Raw genomic sequence first — 19,360 nt, 5'->3', positions numbered from 1 at the left:
GGATTGCTTATTCGAACTCTAATTGTCATTGTTATTTCTATTGTTCTGCTGCTTGCAGCACCACAAATTGCCCCTTGGGGACAATAAAGATATCTTGAACCTTACCTTTTTAAAGCCTACTTTTTGATTCAAGCAGCAAGGTACCAGCCTTGTAACATTGTAAATACTTAAAAATCACTGTATTTGATAAGTAACTTCTACTTCTCTTTCTCTTTCCTCCTCTCCCCTTCTCTCATTTCATGTAATTAAAACAAGCCATCGTATCTGACATCCACAACTAATTACCATGTCATTTTGCTCATTTGGCTTACTGGCACCATAGTTTGTGTGTGTGTGTGTGTGTGTGTGTGTGTGTGTGTGTGTGTGAAATTTTCTAATTGTTTTCTCTACTGTTTTCTGTCTCAGGTCTGATCACCACAACCTCCAGGAAACTGGATCGTGAACAACAAACAGAACATGTTTTAGAGGTGAGAGCATAGTCTGTGTGTGTTTGTGTGTGTACAGTTACAGGCTTGACCACTGACTGTATAAAATAATGGGCGTGGCCACCGTAACGTCATGTATTAATTTGTGGACTCCCTGCATTTTTTCACCATCTTGGATTTTTGAGCCAGAGGTGACGATATTTGTATGAGAGGGTGGAGATAACGCTAATGTTAGCTGCTAGCTTGGTTAGCATGCTTAATTGTTATAATGGTAATCCTAATTTTTGCTAGAGAAAAAGAAAATTTCTTGGCGGAAAAACTGAATATCCGATGCCATACAAAGCCTTTTAGTACAACCAAACGCTGAACAAGACTTTTTTAGGCAACCAAAACGTTACAGTTAACTTTGAAGAACTGAAAACACACTGAAATAGCTACAGCTGCCAAAGAAGTGTTGATAATAGTGCCAAACATATTTTAAATGATAAGCAGTCCTATATGTATTGCTTAAAGACCTACAGTGATGAAAGGCAAAGCAAAGCAAGCCTACTTTATTTATCAAGCACATTACAGCAACAAGGCATGCAAAGCATCGAAAACATGAGACATGAGATGAGAAGTGCAGATGCTCCTTTCTTTGGAAATGAATGTGACACAGTTGGCAATGTACATGGTGTGCTTAGCCTATGAATTTGTGCCCCAATCCAGAGGCTGACAGGATTCAGATGAGAACAAATCGGCTCTCCCATCTTCTCTGCTCCTCTACCCTCACACACACACGCACACACACACACACACACACACACACACTCACACTGTGGACACACTGTCCCCTTTGCTCTTTGCTTTTCTCAGTGACGTTTGTATTAGCTTGGTAATAGAGCTAGTGTGAAGATGGTGTGTCTATTAGACAATAATGGGAACATGTCTCTGCTCTGCTCTACCCTGATTGGAGACAAATAGCACCACTGGCTTTTACATGACATGTAGAACTTTAGTGTGTGAGTTGGTGCCCGCTCTCTGTATGCTGTATGTTTTGTGTGTGTGTGTGTGTGTGTGTGTGTGTGTGTGTGTGTTGGCTCTAACCAAACATGTTATATTTTGAATATGTGTTGATTGTCAAAAAATATATATGAAATCTCCTGGAATTGTTCCCCAAGATTTCGAGGGTTCTAATATTCCACATATGTCCTGGGTAGTGCTGCACGATTAATCTAATCGCAATCGCGATGTCAGGCTGTGTGATTACATAACCGCATTAAAGGCTGCGATTTGCGTTTTAATGTAAATAAATGTTAACATGTGTGCCTGTGAACGTGACTGCCTTTCCTGTAGCGTGTGGAGTTTGTTGACATCACGCCCACAAGCTATCTTGGTGCATGCAGCCGGCGTGCAGCAATGACCAACACAGATGCTGAAGAAGAGCATGAGCTCGACCAAGAACAGCCTGAGTTGGTGGCGGAAAAAACGAAACGTATATTATTACATGGCGATACTTTGGATTCAGGTACGGCGACATTGAACAGACGTGCTGTGTAAAAGTTTAAAAGTTAAAGTCGCCAAGTCCCGCGGCAACACGATCAATCTATGTCAACACTTGAGACAGCACAGCACAGGGAAAAGTAGGAAGAGTGCATGTGAGAGAAAGCTGAGCCGTGTAACGTTGAAGACAAAGAGACAACTGAAAGCCGCCAGAGCCTCATAAAACAACATCCAAGCACAGTTGAGCAAACATTTGTAAGTGTCACAGGGAAATCATGGACTCCATAACAAATGAAAAATTGAGCAATTTTGCTCGGGTTCGGCCCACTTGACATGCTGCTGTGTTGTGCTATGGCATGCTGGAATTTGTCATTTATGTGACAATGCCTGAATGCAACACAGGCTTGCTCCACTGTGTGTACAGTTCCGTGCTGCGCTGCTGTGTGAGCAGCGTGTTTGACTGTGCTCAGTCTGTTGATGGTCACTGACACACTGTCTGTCCATAACAATAACTATGTCAGGTCACTGCCCCCCTGATATAATGTAGGGGAAACACTGAATCAAGCAAAAAGACTCATGATACCATTTATTTATTATATTGTATATTGTAATTATATTGTAATCGCAATCGCAATCGCAAATCGCGATATTGTCCACCATAATCGCAATCGTACGTTTTTATCAAATCGTGCAGCACTAGTCCTAGGGTTCACTAGCCTGGCCTCCGAGTTGCATGGCTGTGATTGCCAGCTTGGTCGCTTCCCTGACCTGCTCCTCCATGAGAGCAACAGGCAGAGAAACAACAATAGCCACTGGGTTTTCACTGAGTCCCATCTTTTTCCCGATCAACGGACCCAGTTGGTAAATTAAACTTTTACCAAACCCCATAGGAAGGATGGCAAACACATCCTTTTTTTCAAGAAAAGCTTTCAGTGCAACCGTTTGTTATGCTTTTAAAGAAAATATACATTCTATTTCATTCAACACATTTACCATAGCAGTTTCAAAATCAGTACGCATGTTGGTTGTTTATGAAATGCATTCACTCCACTCCTTGTCCTTCCTATTCTGATGACGTACCCGCCTCAAAGTAATAAACGGTTGTGATTGGCCTGATCAGCTTTAACCGATGCCAGAATGCGCCTTAATGATTGCATGGCCAGACTGATCTGCGGAGCGAAATAGAATATGAGCTTGAGAGATTAGAATGGTTTCACCAGGCTAGAGGTTCACAGCTATACTTTATGGACATACTATAGAGCCAGACTAGTAAACACCTGAGTTTGTGTCCCAGTTCAGGGTCTGTTTCCTTGAGGGGATGCAGTTCATGAAAGTGCAGCCCTCAGAGGACTAATGCTAGTATGTCGAACCCACATCTCCTTCTCAAATGATTCTGTCTACAGATGACCAAAAAGTCATCAATAGTCCCTAGCTCTAGTGTTACAGAATTAATCACTAGGACAGTACACTGGAACAGACAACAAGTGGTAAGTTTGATGATGAAATTTTACATTAAAACATGATGAACAGTTTGCATGAGGTTAATGGTAAATGATGACCTCCATCTATAATGTGTGTAAATTGTGCAGTAACATATTTAGCAGCGATTGATGACCCCCTAGGGACAAACACCTGGAGCCAGGAGCTTAAAACTCTGTGTAGATTAAAATGATTAAAATTGTGTTTTCACATAAATGCAGAAATTTCTATATGTATTCTTTACCTCAGACTTATAAAGCCGTGTGTATGTCTGATTTTGTTTTATAAATCTTAATCATGCTGAACACACAAACCTAATTTCCACACCCACAGTTCACCATAAATGGATGTAGAAATGCCTTTAAACATCAGTTTTCATATTGATACTTGTGCCCCTCCACCACTCATCAGACCTGTTAATGAGAAATATGGTAAGAAAGAAAGTGCAATTTCACCGACCTGTCTCACATTGGTGGGGTTCTTCTTCTTCAACCCTTAGATGCATGACCTACACTCTTCCATGAGTGGGGTCAAAAATGACCCCAATTAGAATGAATGTGTTTTGTGCTGTAAACTTAAAGCTCCAGTAGGCAACATTGTTTTGGTATAATTGAGTAAAAATTTTATAATATCCTCTAAGCATAATGTAAATCAAGTGGTCTGAGACAAACAGTAGGTTTCTGCACCTCACCATGGCTCTGTGTTCAGCCTCTAAAGAATCAGTATCGTGTCGATGTGCATCAACCAATCAAAGGTCAGCTCAGACCACTGCGTTCCTATTGGCTGTTCTACTGCATATGCGCGTTCCCGTGCCGCTGGCAGAAGGGGAGAGCAGGCGGCAATGGCGAACAGTGCACCAGGTAAAATAGCTATTCCAGCATTGGCTACAACTGCCTACATGGCTAAACAGCCCAAAAAAAGGAAGACAGAACTTGGTTACCTGGAGCCCCGGAGAGAGGGGAAGGGTGAGGTGGGGCCGGGCCCGGCTGGAGGGTGTGAGGGTCGGCCATGGGAGCGGAGCCGAGGGCTCTCCGCGGAGAGGGAGAGCCGAGCCTTGGGGATATGTGCGGGGCGGGCTGCTGCGCGGTGAGGGAGAGCCGAGGCTCGGGAGTATGTGCGGGGCCGCGAGGGAGGGATGGGGAGGGCTGCTGCGCGGTGAGGGAGAGCCGAGGCTCCCAGAGAGGGAGAAATAGAACCAAGTAGGATAAAATACTCGCATGCTCGTCTGGTAGGAGGGGCTCAGGGCGGAGACAAACGAAACCTAACTCAGATGAGACTCAAAAATCAACCGTTTTCAGGCTTTCTACCTACTGCAGCTTTAAGAAATTTCTTTCATTTTGGTTAAAGATGATAATTTTTATTATATTTTGATCAACAAAAGAATTATGTCATGTTTGACATGTTCATTTATCACTTTTTATTAACATTTTATCACAAAACAGCTTTTAAAAAAAATCAAAAAAGGTAAACATCCAAAAATGATCCCAATTCGAATCAACACGTTTAATACAATATTTCTTCATTTTGGTTTTAAAATGATGATTCTTATTATATTTTGGTCAACAATGATTTCATGTTTTACATGTTCATTTATCAACTTCTTTCATTTGATCACAAAAAACGTCAACATTCATTGTTTGTGTGTCCGTCTGTCTGTGTATGCACATCCACACACATGAACACACATGCGCGTCTTCTCTCTTCTCACTGTGAGCAGCTGTTACAAACTACTTGCGTCTGGCTGTGAGCACTGCACACAGGGTCACTGCATTTCCAACAACTATTGCTGGCTTTGTTTCTTGGACACATCTTACACCTCTTTCTCTTCTGTTGGTCCTGTCTGCTTCTCTCCTGTGGCTGGATTGTAGCTTTTGTCATTCCACACCTTCCCATTGCTTCAGTGATGTAGGTTGGTAGGCATGGGATACCTTCCAGTCGACTTCTCATGTAAGGTGTCACAAGCTCATTTGAGAGCTCTGTGAGAAAGTGCAGGTGATACCTCTGTAGAATTCTGGGTGCTGAGCTTTGAAAATGTCTACAAATTACTACTTTGTAGTGACCTCCTCCCATTACTGCTTTGTGTTGGCGCAGTGCACCTGCGCTTCGCCAACTGGGTGTGGCCAGGCGGATTTTGCAAGTTTGGTACACCATGCATGCTGGCGCAACTAATCCTCTTTCCCACTTCTGTCCCTCCTACCCGTGCAAGTCAGAAAGAGGGACAAGAGAAGGCGTGGTATGGGTTTTACACAGCTGATTGACATCACACCAATCAAATGAGCCCCTCTCCTCGCCGTTAAATACGCCGCGCGAAGGCGTAATGAGAGTTTACTCAATTCGCCATGGCAGAAGAGAGCAGCAGCGTCAGATGGCCAAACTCGCAGTGTTCGAATATATAGAACTGCGAGCAGACCTCCACGGGCTGATGATGCAAAGGTAGCCTGGGAGGAGGTCACCACAATTGTAAATCAATGTTGCGTTTCTCTCGTGCGCTCTCTTTCTCTCTTGCAGTCTCACTCTGTTTCTTTTCTTCTGACTTTTCTAAGATGACAGATGCTGAATATATACTCCCTATCTGATGCTGTGGCTGTTTGTGGTTGGCTGAGAGGGATGTGAACTCATTAGTTTGCAGCTGTGTTAATCAAATCAGGTTGGGTTTCCATTACGCGTGCCAAACGTGCCAAATGGTGCCAATCTCCTTTCGTCTGACATCAGATGTGACGGGACAGTCGATAAAGAGATACATTTATGTGCTGATTGCAGACAGTTGCATTGAATAGTGGTTTCTGTGGGTATTTATTGTATTGTTAATGTGCCTGACATTCTGGAAACCTGCCTGTGAGGTTTTGGTGATGTGTGCGCACTGTCCGCCGGTCAGCCAAACTTCGACTTACACTGGCTGCGCTCCGCCTGTGCTGACAGTAGACTTGGTATCAGCTGGCGAGCTTTTAGTGCACCTTCGGCGAAGCCTTTTGGCACGAAACTGTCACTGCGCCAAGCTGGATCTGTCGACACCTCCCCCTGCTGCGCCGCCACACCCATCTCAGCGCACCTTGGTCTGCCAAACTACCAAACTGAGCACGCCTTGGGTTGCACTGCTTGAAACTAGCTCTGCGCAGGGTTCGCCACCCTGCGCCGCGCCGGGAAACTAGAGGCCCAAGTATTTATGGTCACGTTGTTTCTTTAAGCCACTGGCATGAGACTCACTTCAGAGTTTTGATTCATTCGCCATTGCCTGTGGCTCTCTCTCCCTCTCAGAGACACACACACAAAAAGACTCACAAACATGATACGTCACGCACACTCCTCTGACTATCCAGACCACTTTCTCCTGAGTGATAGTGTTCGCAGGCAAGGTGTGTTTCTCATGTGTAGGGCCACAGAGCGCAATTACTTACTTACATTTTGTGACCATGGAGCACCACTGTGACTTGTGGACTGAAGAGCTGCTTGTTTGTTTCCATCTTACAGTAAATACATCATCACATTTAATGGTAACAGTTTAACTTAATGAGATTAACAATAGTGTGAGCAGAGGAAGCATGTGTCTTTGTACCTGTAGAGTTTCAGTTCACAACTATTTACATTTTGTGACCATGGAACACCAGTGCGACTTGCTTGTATCATTAATATATGAACTGGAGAGCTGTTATTGTGTTTCCAGCTCACAGTGGAAAAAATCCTCATGTTCACGGGCAAAGCTGCAACAGTTTAACTTTGTGCTAACTGCTAACATCTGAGTGTTGACCAGAAGCTTCAAGTTCACAGCAAAAACATCGAGACTTCAGGCTTGGGCAGAGCCTGGTGCTTCAAAATAGAAGCACCAGTGGTTCCGGTTTGATTTATTTAATTATAATAGTACGTTATTTAACTTGATTATAACAGTATTTTATTTTAGCTTTATTATGACAGTACTTAATTTTGCTTTATTATGACATTAGCTACTTTATTTAACTTTGTTGTAGCTGTAGTTTATTTGATAATTTTGTTTTTAGTAGTCAGCAGTACTTTGGAGAAGATTTTACAATCCTTCATTATGTATTGTGTGTAGCGATACAGCATAAAAATATTGCAATGTTATGTTTAAGCCATAGCGCCCAGTCCTAGTCATAAATAACTTTATAAATGTGCCTTTGATTGGCATTTTACAAAACACTGTGTAGCTTTGCAAAAATAACACACTGACATTGGCAAACAGCCTAAAAACAATGTTATCCACCTTTCAACTTAGATTCAGTATCCTCCTTATCATTTCACCTAAAACTATCTCAGCTTGAACCATGTGCTTGACTGATCTGAAGAATGCGTGAGGTGCACACATTCTCACTGCACATTCTTCCAGTAAATACCAGTTTATGTGTGGGTGTATGGATGGCTTGTGTGTGTGTGCATCATTATGCATCTGGGCCCTGATAAAGACAATTAACTCTATGTTGCCACACATAATGAGTTTACCAGGTCCCAAACTCACCATTGAACAAGTGGTCAGCATGCAATGGCTTTTAGATCTCAAAACAGAACAACTGTGCTTTTTATATTTGGTCAGATTTCCCACAATAGTCCTCATCACTACATTAGAAGAGCCTGAGTCTGTTATAATCATCATTGGTAGCTATGCAGTCTCTATTATCACCATTTACAGCCTCTTAGTCTGGCAGCTAAATTTGTTATATTTTCACTTGATGTAAAAAAAAAAAAAAAAAAAAAAAAGATCAAAGTTGTAATTGAATAATTTTGTGTCAGTCAAAAAAAATTACTTGACTTAATCATCTTTCAGCACTAAGAATCTGTTTGAGTTCTCAAGGACAGTGGGTGAACAGCTGTGTAATGAAACATTGATTTTTCTCTATCAGCTGACATATGGCTACATTTTAGAATGGATTTAATGTCTTTTTTCCCTCCTCAGTTAGAGCACACGTAATAGACTGCAGTCAAGTGTGTCTGGATGTTCAAAGTGTTGCCGTCAATTATCTTTGTTGAATTTGATTTATTAATCAAACCACACTATGAACTTTTTTTTTTTATTTCTTTCTAAAAGTTTTGAAATTGCACTGTGAAAAAAAATACATGACAGACATTCCTACCGACCTGCTTCTCTGCTCTTCTGGCACCATGTTTTCATTGTTGTTTGGACTAGGGATGTCACGATTATAGATTTTCTTGGTACGATTACTGTCAGAGAAATAATCACGGTTTTACGATTATCACGATTATTATGCATTAATTAATTTCACACTATGAATGTGTAAAATCACATGAACACTCCTTATAGATCTTTAAGTTTCATTTATTTCCATGTGCTCCTGCTTTTTCTTTTATCTCTCAACACAACAGTGATGGTTTTAAGTACGTGTGGCGACTATTTTGTTCATGTATGAAAATATAGTAGCCGAACAACCGGGCTTGGTAAAGTGTTTTTAAGTTCATGTAAAAATAAATGGCGAACATTTGTGAAATCCCACACTCGTGTGGACGTGAGTTTCTGTCTGTCGTCTCACTCCAAAGAGCTACACGGACCCAAAACCATTACAACCTCACGCTGTGCGCACACAAACTGCAAAACTATCCATTGAGATGAGCCTTAGCTTGTCACGTTGCACTGTAAGCCCATCTCGTATCATACCACTACGCCATTAATTGCAAATGACACGCTAACATATAATTTTTGAATTCAGTGTTACATTAGATAAATTGAGATTGACGTACAGTATATTAACCCAGTCATTGTGCATTTACCTTTACTTGTGCATGTAAAGCCGGGTGGTTGTCCCGCAGGTGTTATATCATGTTGCTCTTGTTTGATCCTTTGGCTGTGACTTTTTTGCAGCATGTTTTACAAACTGGAAAGCCGTCGTCAACAATGACCCCTTGGTCATTTGCGATAGCCAAAATGATCCCACACGGCTGACTTTATCCGTTCTTTGGGGGGGAATAAGTCTTTTTCATCCATACTTCATCACTCGGAGACGCCGCTTGTGTAACTTTGTTTTCGTTCCGTGCGAGTTGCGTGAACCTACTGTATATGGTTCCGTGTCGTGGCATAATCTTTGGAGAGTGACGGTGTTGAGGAATCTTTACGAATAATTAACCATGGCATTTAAAATCGCGGTTAATAGTGAAATAAAGTAATCGTGACATCCCTAGTTTGGACTGCTTGTAGCATAATGTAACGATGTCTTCGCAAGTGGACAATATGATGGCACAAAAGACAGAAGTCTTAGTTTTCTGCTGTGAAGAAAAAGGTACTAGCTAGTTTTAATTTTAGATCACAACAATCTCCCACGGCCATGATGGGATAATACTGTGGTGCATTTTTACCATTTTTTGGACTACTTGTAGCATAATGACATCATTACATGCGGACAATGTAATGGTTCAAAAGACAGATGCCTTTCCTCTCTGTTGCAAAAAGAATGCATGCTCTTGCTCTTAGTTTTTATTTTAGATTGATTTTAAACAGGATCATAAAAACAATAACTCTCTGCAGCTGCCCATGGAGATCTGTTTTCAGAGGATTAAGGAAAGGAAATTACAAAGACTTACATGAATTTATTGGAAACTTACCGTAACCACTACTTGCCTAACCCTAACCTCAACCACTGATCCCAAATCAGGCTTTTGTCCCCAGTTACCTAGTCTTTAGTCTGAAATTTAGTCTGTAAAACTTCAGATAATAGTGACAAATGTCCATCATGGTGTGACATATTTTAAGTGGAAATCTTTAGATGTCTTGCTGATCAAGTGATTGTCAAGTGGTCAACTCGCCAAGTCAGGAGTATCATGTCACCAGACCTAGTTACCTTCAGAGAGTCAATAGAAAAAAAAAAGGTAATTTTCTATGTTCCAATTGAAAGAAGAGCACCTAAAAGCACCATTAATTAGGTCTCTATGAGGTTAGACTAACTGATTTGGAATTGACCCTTTGCTAAGTCCCGCCCCCAGACACAGACTGGCCAATCATAACGTAGTATCGGGCCGGCTCAGACCAGGGTCCGACAACAACACAGTGCTCTAATGCAGTCGTTTCAGATTTCCTTCATTGTGTTGCATTGCACATTGTGTATTAATGATACTCGTTACCTGGGGAGGTTGGAAAAAGATATACGTTTCTTCCCTGTTCCAAAACCAAAATCAAACCCTGTAAAGTGTAGGGTTAGCTAGCTACTCAAGATATAGCCTACTGAATGTATACACATGCTGCTTTTGCTTTTTAATGATTATAACAGTGAAAAAAAGGCCGACCCTGCTGTACAGGAACCAGTGAAGGGAAGCAGGGAAACTTTCATATTCAACCAGCTGTGTGTCAACGCATTGTGTGCAGATGAACGTTGATGAACGATGAACTTCTTCCGCAGCCCCCCCACAGTCCAGCTGCCAGTCTGGGTGCTGGGAGTGGCACGGGTGCTAAGCTGAAAGGCCCGAACATACTCGGGCGTACTATTAAGCGGAGCGGACTCCGCGAGGAATGTCCGCAGTCATTCGGGCTTTCATAGTCGAGCACACTTCCGCAGTGTAGTTTCCTGTAAAAATGAAAAATCCCCGTGATGTGAAAAATACATGCCGAGCAGTCACTGGTGCGCGGAGTGGAGTCTGCACGGCCGTAAAATCTGAGCTTTGCGCGCACAGGGCTTGCGGTCGTCCACTTTGAGTCCGCACGGACCTCCGCGGAGTCCGTTCCGCCCGAGTATGTTCGGGCCTTTACACTGTTCATCTGCACACACTGTGATGCCACACAGCTAGTTCAATATCAGCAAAGTTTCCCTTTATATTCATTGTCTTCTGTGGCAATCAGCAGTGATGTGGTGGTTCACTTTTACTCTGTGATCTGTAGGCTTTAGCTTCAATCTTTGTTTTGTTACCTTGATTTCGTTGCTGTGTCAGTCTGACATCCTGAATATATCCTTCAAATACATATTGTAGACCCTTCTGTCTGCTTTTGTCTGAAATTGCTTTTTTGTTTTTCCAAAAATTTGAGAGTAGGCTGTTTCTCCAGGGAGTGCAGTTAGCGACAGTGGGAGTGCCATGCCAGTCTAGCTCTGAAACTGAAAGTTTGTCAGACTTAGCAACAGTAACTAAGGGGGGCGGGCCTTAGCGAAGGGTGAATTCAACCTAGCTATTGGGTCCTCCAAGGAACATTCTGTCATGGGTCATATCTTTGAAGGATCCAGTCCCTAAATAGAAACACATTTTCTTCATGTGTATTTGTATTGAATCTCTTACTGCCCCTGCAGGTGCTGGTGTCAGATGGTGGTCCTAGTCCCAGGCAGAGTACAGTGTGGGTGATGGTACAAGTCCTGGATGAAAATGACAACAAGCCCACATTTCCCGAGAAGGTCTACCAGGTCAAGCTTCCAGAGAGAGAGCGGAGAAAGAAGGGCGAGCCCATCTATCGGGTGTTTGCCTACGACCGTGATGAAGGGCCCAACAGCGACCTCTCCTACAGCATTGTCGACGGAAACGAAGACGGGAAGTTCTTCATCGACCCCAAGACTGCAGTTGTATCTTCACGCAAGGCCTTCACTGCTGGGAGTTATGACATCCTGACTGTACGCCAAGCTACATCAATTATTAAGCATGTCGGCAGGTTTTAGGCCAGTCAGTTTAATTTTCTTGATGCAAAGTGTTAGCCTGTGTCTAGACTGCAAACGTCAGTTCTACATATACGCTCCCTCAGGATCCTGTGTTCCCCAACTCTGTAGAACAAAATGGGAACCTGGCAAAGATTTTCCCCAGCTCTATATTTGTTTAATATGATATGAGTTAGGTAAGGGGTCTTAGTCTAGGTTAGGTTTGGGCAGGTGTTAAAAAACTGGTTTGTTTGGACTGGTCCGGTCCCAATTTTACCAGGTGTCACCACTCCCAAATGGAACATTATAACACCATGTCTCAAGACCAAATGAGCGTCACTACTGTTCATTTGCATCACAAAACTTCAGAGCTCCCTGTCCACAGTGAATCCATTAAATATGCCTTTCTGTTAGGCTCCTACATGTAAACATACAACATAAATATGAACTGTTTGCTCAAGATCAGACTGGAGGTGTAACCACATAAAAGATGATTGAGTAGCCTACTTGCTATCTTCTTACTCTGTAACGTCACTTTTTTAAACAGAAAACACGTTTTATATTGTGATAAATTAATGGAAATGACATACAATATGGGTAACAGTAAGTAGCCTCACTTGTTATCGGGGAGGATCTCCAGCCAGCCTCCACCTTATTTAGGTTTTGATTGTGAAATATGAGGGTATCCTGTAGATAATTCCTCATTTCAACTCCATGAATCAGCTGTTCCTCACTACATTATTATTATTACAGGACTCTCAAAGCAAATGACAGATACAAATATAAACACGGCATCCGACAAAAGTTCAGTTCAAATACAAAATGTTGCCGTATTAGTTTTCTTGTCATGTCTCCTCTCGTCCCCCCAAAACACATGAACTTTGTTATAAACACCGCATGTGCCACTCTGCCCCACCCATCTCCTGAAATTTTGTCTACTTCATGTTGCCAACGCCAGCCTCGGCTCACAACCTGTCAGACACTAGTGGCAATTATATAAACATAATATTATGTTGACCACATTGTCATATTGCTTATTATTAATGCAATACATGTTGGATTTAGTGCTGTGGTGCCGTCAGGACAAATCGCCAATTTAGACTACTTTTGCATTTGCTAGAACCTGCCATAATGACAAATGCCGGATCAGCCAGTTTGCATAAAATCAAACCAATTTAAACTCATACACTGGACCGGACCTGTAAAATCGGAAATCAAGCCAACTCTAGTCTAGATAATAGCTACTCTTTTTGTGTTTTTTATTTTATTTTTTTATTTTATTGTTTTAACTTAATTTAACAACTAAATTTAAATATATTTCTGCAATCAAAAACCAACAACTGACTTCAAACAAACAGCTGTTTTGCAACATGCAAATGTGTGGAGAAAGATTCCCAAACACATTTCAGCCCCAAATTTAAAATAATATCAATTGGTCCTGCGCTTAATTAACCAATTTAAAGAGAAAAAAGAAAGAGAGAACAAAAGATGAAAAGGGAGAAAAATAATTATTTAACATGTACGTTCACACCAGAAACTTCCAAAGAGGCAAAGTCAAAAATAGTGTCAAAAATATTTGTGGCAGCTTTGGTCGCTCTCGTCGCTCATCACGTGAATAATTGAACGTTCGATCGTGCTTGTCAATTTAAAGGAGCCGCAAGTGGACTACTGGCTTGAAAGCAGCATAGTTGCTGCTTGCTGTTGTCCAGTCAAAAAGCTCATAGTTGGCCTACAGAAAGTTTGTTTGGTCACTGAAAACAGAAAACGTATGTCATCCCATTCAAACCAAGCAAGGAGGACTTGCATGCTACATCGCAACATTAACCTGCAATTCTCTCCTCTGTTACTTACATTACACACTTTAAAACTCACCAGACCAACCAACTACCTCCGCGACACTGTCTCAAGCCTCATTCTTTTTATTTTGAACAGAGCTCCAGCAATCAACTATTGCTCTCTCCAAAGGTAGGGATTAAGTGGATAATATTTATTAAATCCTTTAACTTAAAACAAATCAAATTTGAAGTGAACACAGCATGAGGATAAATGTGTGTTAACAGGCACATATTGAACTGGGGAAAATCAAACTCTGGGAACATAGATAAGCTCCTTTTTAGTCTGCACAGAGCCAGTGCAGACAGCTGCATAGTTTATAAGGAGTGTGTTTCTGTTTTGTGAGCTGTGCAAGTGACAAATGCATCTGATACGGTTGCGGTCTCGACACAGGGTTAGGCATGCATGGATTTTGTGTTTAATTTGGCATTAAAATCAGCTCAGCACATGAAAGAAACCTGCCCGATGCCCAACATGTTCTCATCCCATCTCGTTAAATATTGCCGCTTTGTCGTTGGACCTACACATATAGATATGACGCTAGGTACCCTCCTGTGTTTGTTTTGGATGATCACAGACGGCGTCTCTATTTACACTTGTTACATGCATTGTGTCGTTTTAAAACACACTTCCGTTTTCACAGGAAATGTGCAGTTTCTGCTTGTTAGATGCATCTTTGCCAAAATGTACTTACAATGTAAGTAAAACACTTAGGGCCGAATTCACAAAGAATGAACTGTGGCTGCTGATAGCACTTTGAACTGCACTTCATTTGCACCCGCAGTTTGCTCCGTCTTAACGTCCTATTCACAAAGGATATTGGCTAATGATATACCAGCGCAAACACGCCCACTAAGTTTGGCAGCTGAGTGCAGTTTGCTCCTGATTGCAATAAGCCACACACGGCAAAGTATAAATGCTGGCTTTGCGCCAAGAACACCATGGCAGAACAATGGCAGACTTTGTTTGCAAAGTACTGAATACTGTATACCCTCATGTAGTGATGTCTGCTGGTCAGTCAGTCTAACAGTGTCGGATGGGTTGAGGCTGTGGATTTGACCAAGTTTGACCACTTTATCACTATTCCCTCTCACTTGTAGCTGTTTTTTCGTTATTTTTTGAATTTAATATGAATTATGGAACCGTTTTTGTTCACATTTGTTTCCCCCGTTTCATAAAATAAATTATTGAAAGTTGCTTTTGAAGTGCGTGACAGAAGTGCGTTTTGAGAACAACCGCAGACTGTCACCTGTTCAACGCACCAATATCTTCGGATGCCATTAAAGTAATAATGATTATAATAATAATATCAAAATATTATTTACAAACTGATTTAACATACGATCACTGCTGCCATGATCACTGGAAAGTCTGGGCGAGAGGCTTCCACAGAGGAGCGTCCAGTTTGCACCAGCTTTCTAAAGATGTATTTACTTCACTCAAACTGTGTGTGGCTATTAGCGCTGGTGTTAGTGAATTAGACATTGTTTATCAATGAGGCTCATTTGCATAGAAAGGTAAAAGAAAGAAAGGTAATATATGCATATTACCTCATTTCAATACGTACAAATAACACCGGAGCACCGAGACACAATCTGCTTGGCAGCGCAGTTAGTGGAGCATTTCACCTTCTGCGCGTGCTTTGTGAATTAGACCGTATCTGTTTGCTCCATTTTTACCGGTTTAGCGGCCGCAAAAGCCACGCAATCCTTTTGTGAATTCAGCCCTTAGTTTTTTGGTTGATACCTCAGGGTTAGGCAACAAAAGCACGTGGTTAGGTTTAGATAAAACATCATCCAGGGGCACTGAAAGCTGTAGCCTTGCTGTGTGTCAACCACTTTGTGATTATTGAGGCTTAAAAAGAGTGTCGCAATCAAGCTCATTCATTAATTCAGTTGCATACTTGAATATTGAATTTTGCTAAATATTTTTAATAAATGAGGACAAAAATAAATTTAAAAAATCAATAAATAAAATAGAGAATTGGAGGAGCTGGAATACATAGAACATACATAGAATACATAGTATCACATGGCATCTTGCAAATCTTTCGTCAAGTTAAAACATGTTCAGTTCAACACATGCACCTTTGTCTCAGATTGTGCCACCTGTAAAGTAAATTCATCCCAGTATCCTACAAAATATGTACACATTGGACAGTTTAGCACCTCACTATTTACATCCAATGCCAACATTCACTGTCAGTGAAGGATGTAGTGTATCCTTTATGTAGCGAGGCACAATATGAGGGTGTAAAGGTCAGGGTGATGGATGAATATGTAGTGCATGCAAGAGACTGTTTACATCCCATAACACAGTTGTAATAAATGTTCACTTTTCTTAACTGTAACCAGGCTGTAGCTTAATCAATCAATCAATCAATCAATCAATCAATCAATCAGTCAATCAATTTTATTTATAAAGCCCAATATCACAAATCACAATTTGCCTCACAGGGCTTTACAGCATACAACATCCCTCTGTCCTTATGACCCTCACAGCGGATAAGGAAAAACTCCCCCCAAAAAAACCCTTTAACGGGGAAAAAACGTTAGAAACCTCAAGAAGAGCAACTGAGGAGGGATCCCTCTTCCAGGACGGACAGACGTGCAATAGATGTCGTACAGAACAGATCAACATAATACATTAACAGTAATCCGTATGCAGGGCGTCGGTAGCATAGTGGATAGTGCTGGCGCCCCATGTACAGAGGCATTGCCTTGCTGCAGCGGCTGCGGGTTCGAATCCGGCTTGCGGCCCTTTGCTGCATGTCAGTCCCCACTCTTTCTCTGTCTCCCCATTTCACTCACTGTCCTATCATTAAAGGCAAAAAGCCCATAAAAATAATCTTAAAAAAAAAAAAAAAACAGTAATCTGTATGACACAATGAGACAGAGAGAGAGAGAGAGAGAGATGCAGGACAGATGGTAATGACAGTGGCCTACAACAACATTAATGAAAGTAATGATATTATAATAATATTATAATAGATTATAATCTTTAACATGAAGATATTATAGAGAGTAAGACTGTCTTTGGCATTGGACCTGATCTGGGTTTTTACCTAATCCCCTAGTATTGACACACTAGTTTGGGGTTGGCCCTCACATTGCATCTAAATGGGAATTGCAGTACTCAGAACAATCTATGCATTGTTGTTTTCTGTGTAACCACAAGCTATTCCTGCATGACTGACTCTTTTGTGAGCCTTTTTCCTAGTTCACAATCTAACTTTTATGCTTGTCTACTCAGATCAAAGCAACAGACAACGGGCGTCCTCAGAAATCCTCAACAGCTCGCCTGCACATTGAGTGGATTCGTCGACCTCCTCCCTCTACTCTCCAACTGCTTTTTGACGAGCCGTTCTACAATTTCACTGTCATGGAAAATGACAAGGTGGCAGAGATCGTGGGTGTGGTGTCCCTGCAGCAGAGCTCCGCCCCCTTGTGGTTTGACATCACAGGTAAAATCTCCCTGTAGGTGAGGACGATCCTCTGTCAGCCAGTGGAGAGCTTTGTATAGAGTGAGGTAGGGTGTGCACAGGCTCAGTGCATGGTCTATGTTGGGCTGACAGTGTGTTGGTGTATGTTTGAGGTGCAGCTCAGGTACTGTGGCCTTGCTGCATGATCTGTTACGCTCTGCCCATCCCAGTCACCATGGTGACAGCTTCTCCAGCTGTCAGGTCTGTATACCCTGTAGGAGATAAAGTATTAACAACAGTTGGCAGTCTATGGACAACTAATATGAATCAAGAGAGACGCTTTTCTTAAAGGGACTTTCCCTTAAAGTTATTTAGTGCTATTTATAAGTATTAGTCATAACATATTTATGACTTTCATAATATGTCTGCTAAGAGGAATCACTGGTTCACTCTGAGTAAAGAACATTGTGACAGATTTTAAAGCTAGTGTGACATTCCCCTATAAATTGGAAATGCCCAACATGGCACACTTAAATCCTTTTGATCCGTCAAAGTTCACTTTCACCCACTTGAAAGGCTTAACAAGATTATGTCATGCCCAGCACGCTAAGCTCAATTTTTATGCATTATGTATGGTGACGATTCTGGTGTGGTAAAAGTGATTTGATAATTCTAATAGTTAGTACTTCTGATGGTAATTCTATTAGTTTTTAATGCCATTCAATACTATATTTATACTGACAGTTCTCCAGCCGTGATGCATGCGCTCTTTACCTCTAGTCAGGCAACACTATATGGACAACACCGACCAGGAAGGACTGCAGTTCCCACAATGCACCATCCATCTTTCTTTTTGTTGTCACTGAGCAGTGACAGTCAGTGTGTATCCAGCTGGAGATACCTTCTGGCTCGTGCTTCTGGCTCTCCATAGCACTGTCCATCTCCTCTCTCTCTTTCTCTCTTTCTCATAAAGCCTCTGTCCATCCCTCTCCCTGTCTGCATACATCCTTTCTCACTTCTTCATTCATGATTTTTCAGTGTGTACAGCCTTTCTCTGGGATCATATCTACATCTTATCTTTCCATTGGTTAATATTAATGAGGCAATATGAATCAACAACTTTGTTTATATTTATTAAAAATCCCAGGGGGGACTGACAGGTCAGCGAGAACAAGAAAGAGACTGTGCATGACGCATAATGCATTCTGCAGATCTAAGTGATATTGTAATTATATGTATTTATTTAAACATTTGTATTAATGAATAATAAATACAATCAATACATAAATAATGCAAAGCCTCATATGTATTTATAGTATATAGAAATAGATAACATATATATAAGTGCAATTTTAGGAATTTGAGGAACAAGTTTATATGCATATTACTAGTTAAAGGTATCAGAATATAAGGATTTGATATGGTACACTCTTTGTGGCACATGCCTTTAGAAAAAGGTCAAAGCATCAAGTATAAGATTAGATCAATGCAACTGGAATTACCTTGTTAGGTTAGGGCAGTGTCAGTGATGAATGTCAGTCATGGTAATAAAACCATAGCCCTTTTTACACAGAGATAGTGTTATAGGGCTTCTACAAACTCCCTTCTTTATGTCTCCTCCGCATATTTACACAGAACCAAACAACGGCGACATTGTCCAACTCCAGTGTGTGATTATGCACTGCATCGCGGCATTGCAGAATGAGAAGAGGCATGACGCTTAACACAACACCGTTTGCCTCATGTATGACATGTAACATGTCAGTAGTGCTTTCTTAACAATAACAATGGCATTAATGTGTCAGTAACAATCATATACTGTCCCTGTTATATGGCAGCTAATGTCGTCCTCTGCTTGGAGGGCAAGGAGCTCCTGAATCTCTTTGTTTTCCCAATTTACGGATATTTACGGCCGCTGTTCTTCTTTGTGTTAGCTGCTAACAGCTACTTTAAATCTACCATGGTGGGTCACACTCTTAACACATTGTCAAATCGTCACACACGTGCCACCCGTGATCCTGTCTTGCAGGCTGTCCAGTTTATGTAGACACTGCTTTGGCACTGTTCCTACCTCCCATGGTGGCTTAAATTTGAGACCAATCTCCACCCCTTTTCCACGATCGTACGTTATATACAGAACAGCGAGGTGGCATAAA

The 19,360-nt window shown here is 41.5% G+C and overlaps 1 protein-coding gene across 6 annotated transcripts in view; it reads left to right on the top strand.

Annotated features, from left to right (window-relative positions):
- fat3a (FAT atypical cadherin 3a) overlaps positions 1 to 19,360 on the top strand; it is a 391,610-nt gene that overhangs the window by 250,980 nt on the left and 121,270 nt on the right. For all 6 annotated transcript variants that reach the window (XM_049576723.1, XM_049576721.1, XM_049576720.1 and 3 more), the window contains exons 4-6: positions 406 to 467; positions 11,615 to 11,929; positions 17,036 to 17,246. In XM_049576723.1, the coding sequence (XP_049432680.1) occupies positions 406 to 467; positions 11,615 to 11,929; positions 17,036 to 17,246 (588 nt within the window). The remainder of the gene's footprint in view (positions 1 to 405; positions 468 to 11,614; positions 11,930 to 17,035; positions 17,247 to 19,360) is intronic.

This window comes from Epinephelus fuscoguttatus, linkage group LG5 (assembly GCF_011397635.1).
Source record: "Epinephelus fuscoguttatus linkage group LG5, E.fuscoguttatus.final_Chr_v1".
In the NCBI taxonomy this organism is placed as follows: domain Eukaryota; kingdom Metazoa; phylum Chordata; class Actinopteri; order Perciformes; family Serranidae; genus Epinephelus; species Epinephelus fuscoguttatus.
This window is presented reverse-complemented; position numbering and strand designations above follow the sequence as displayed.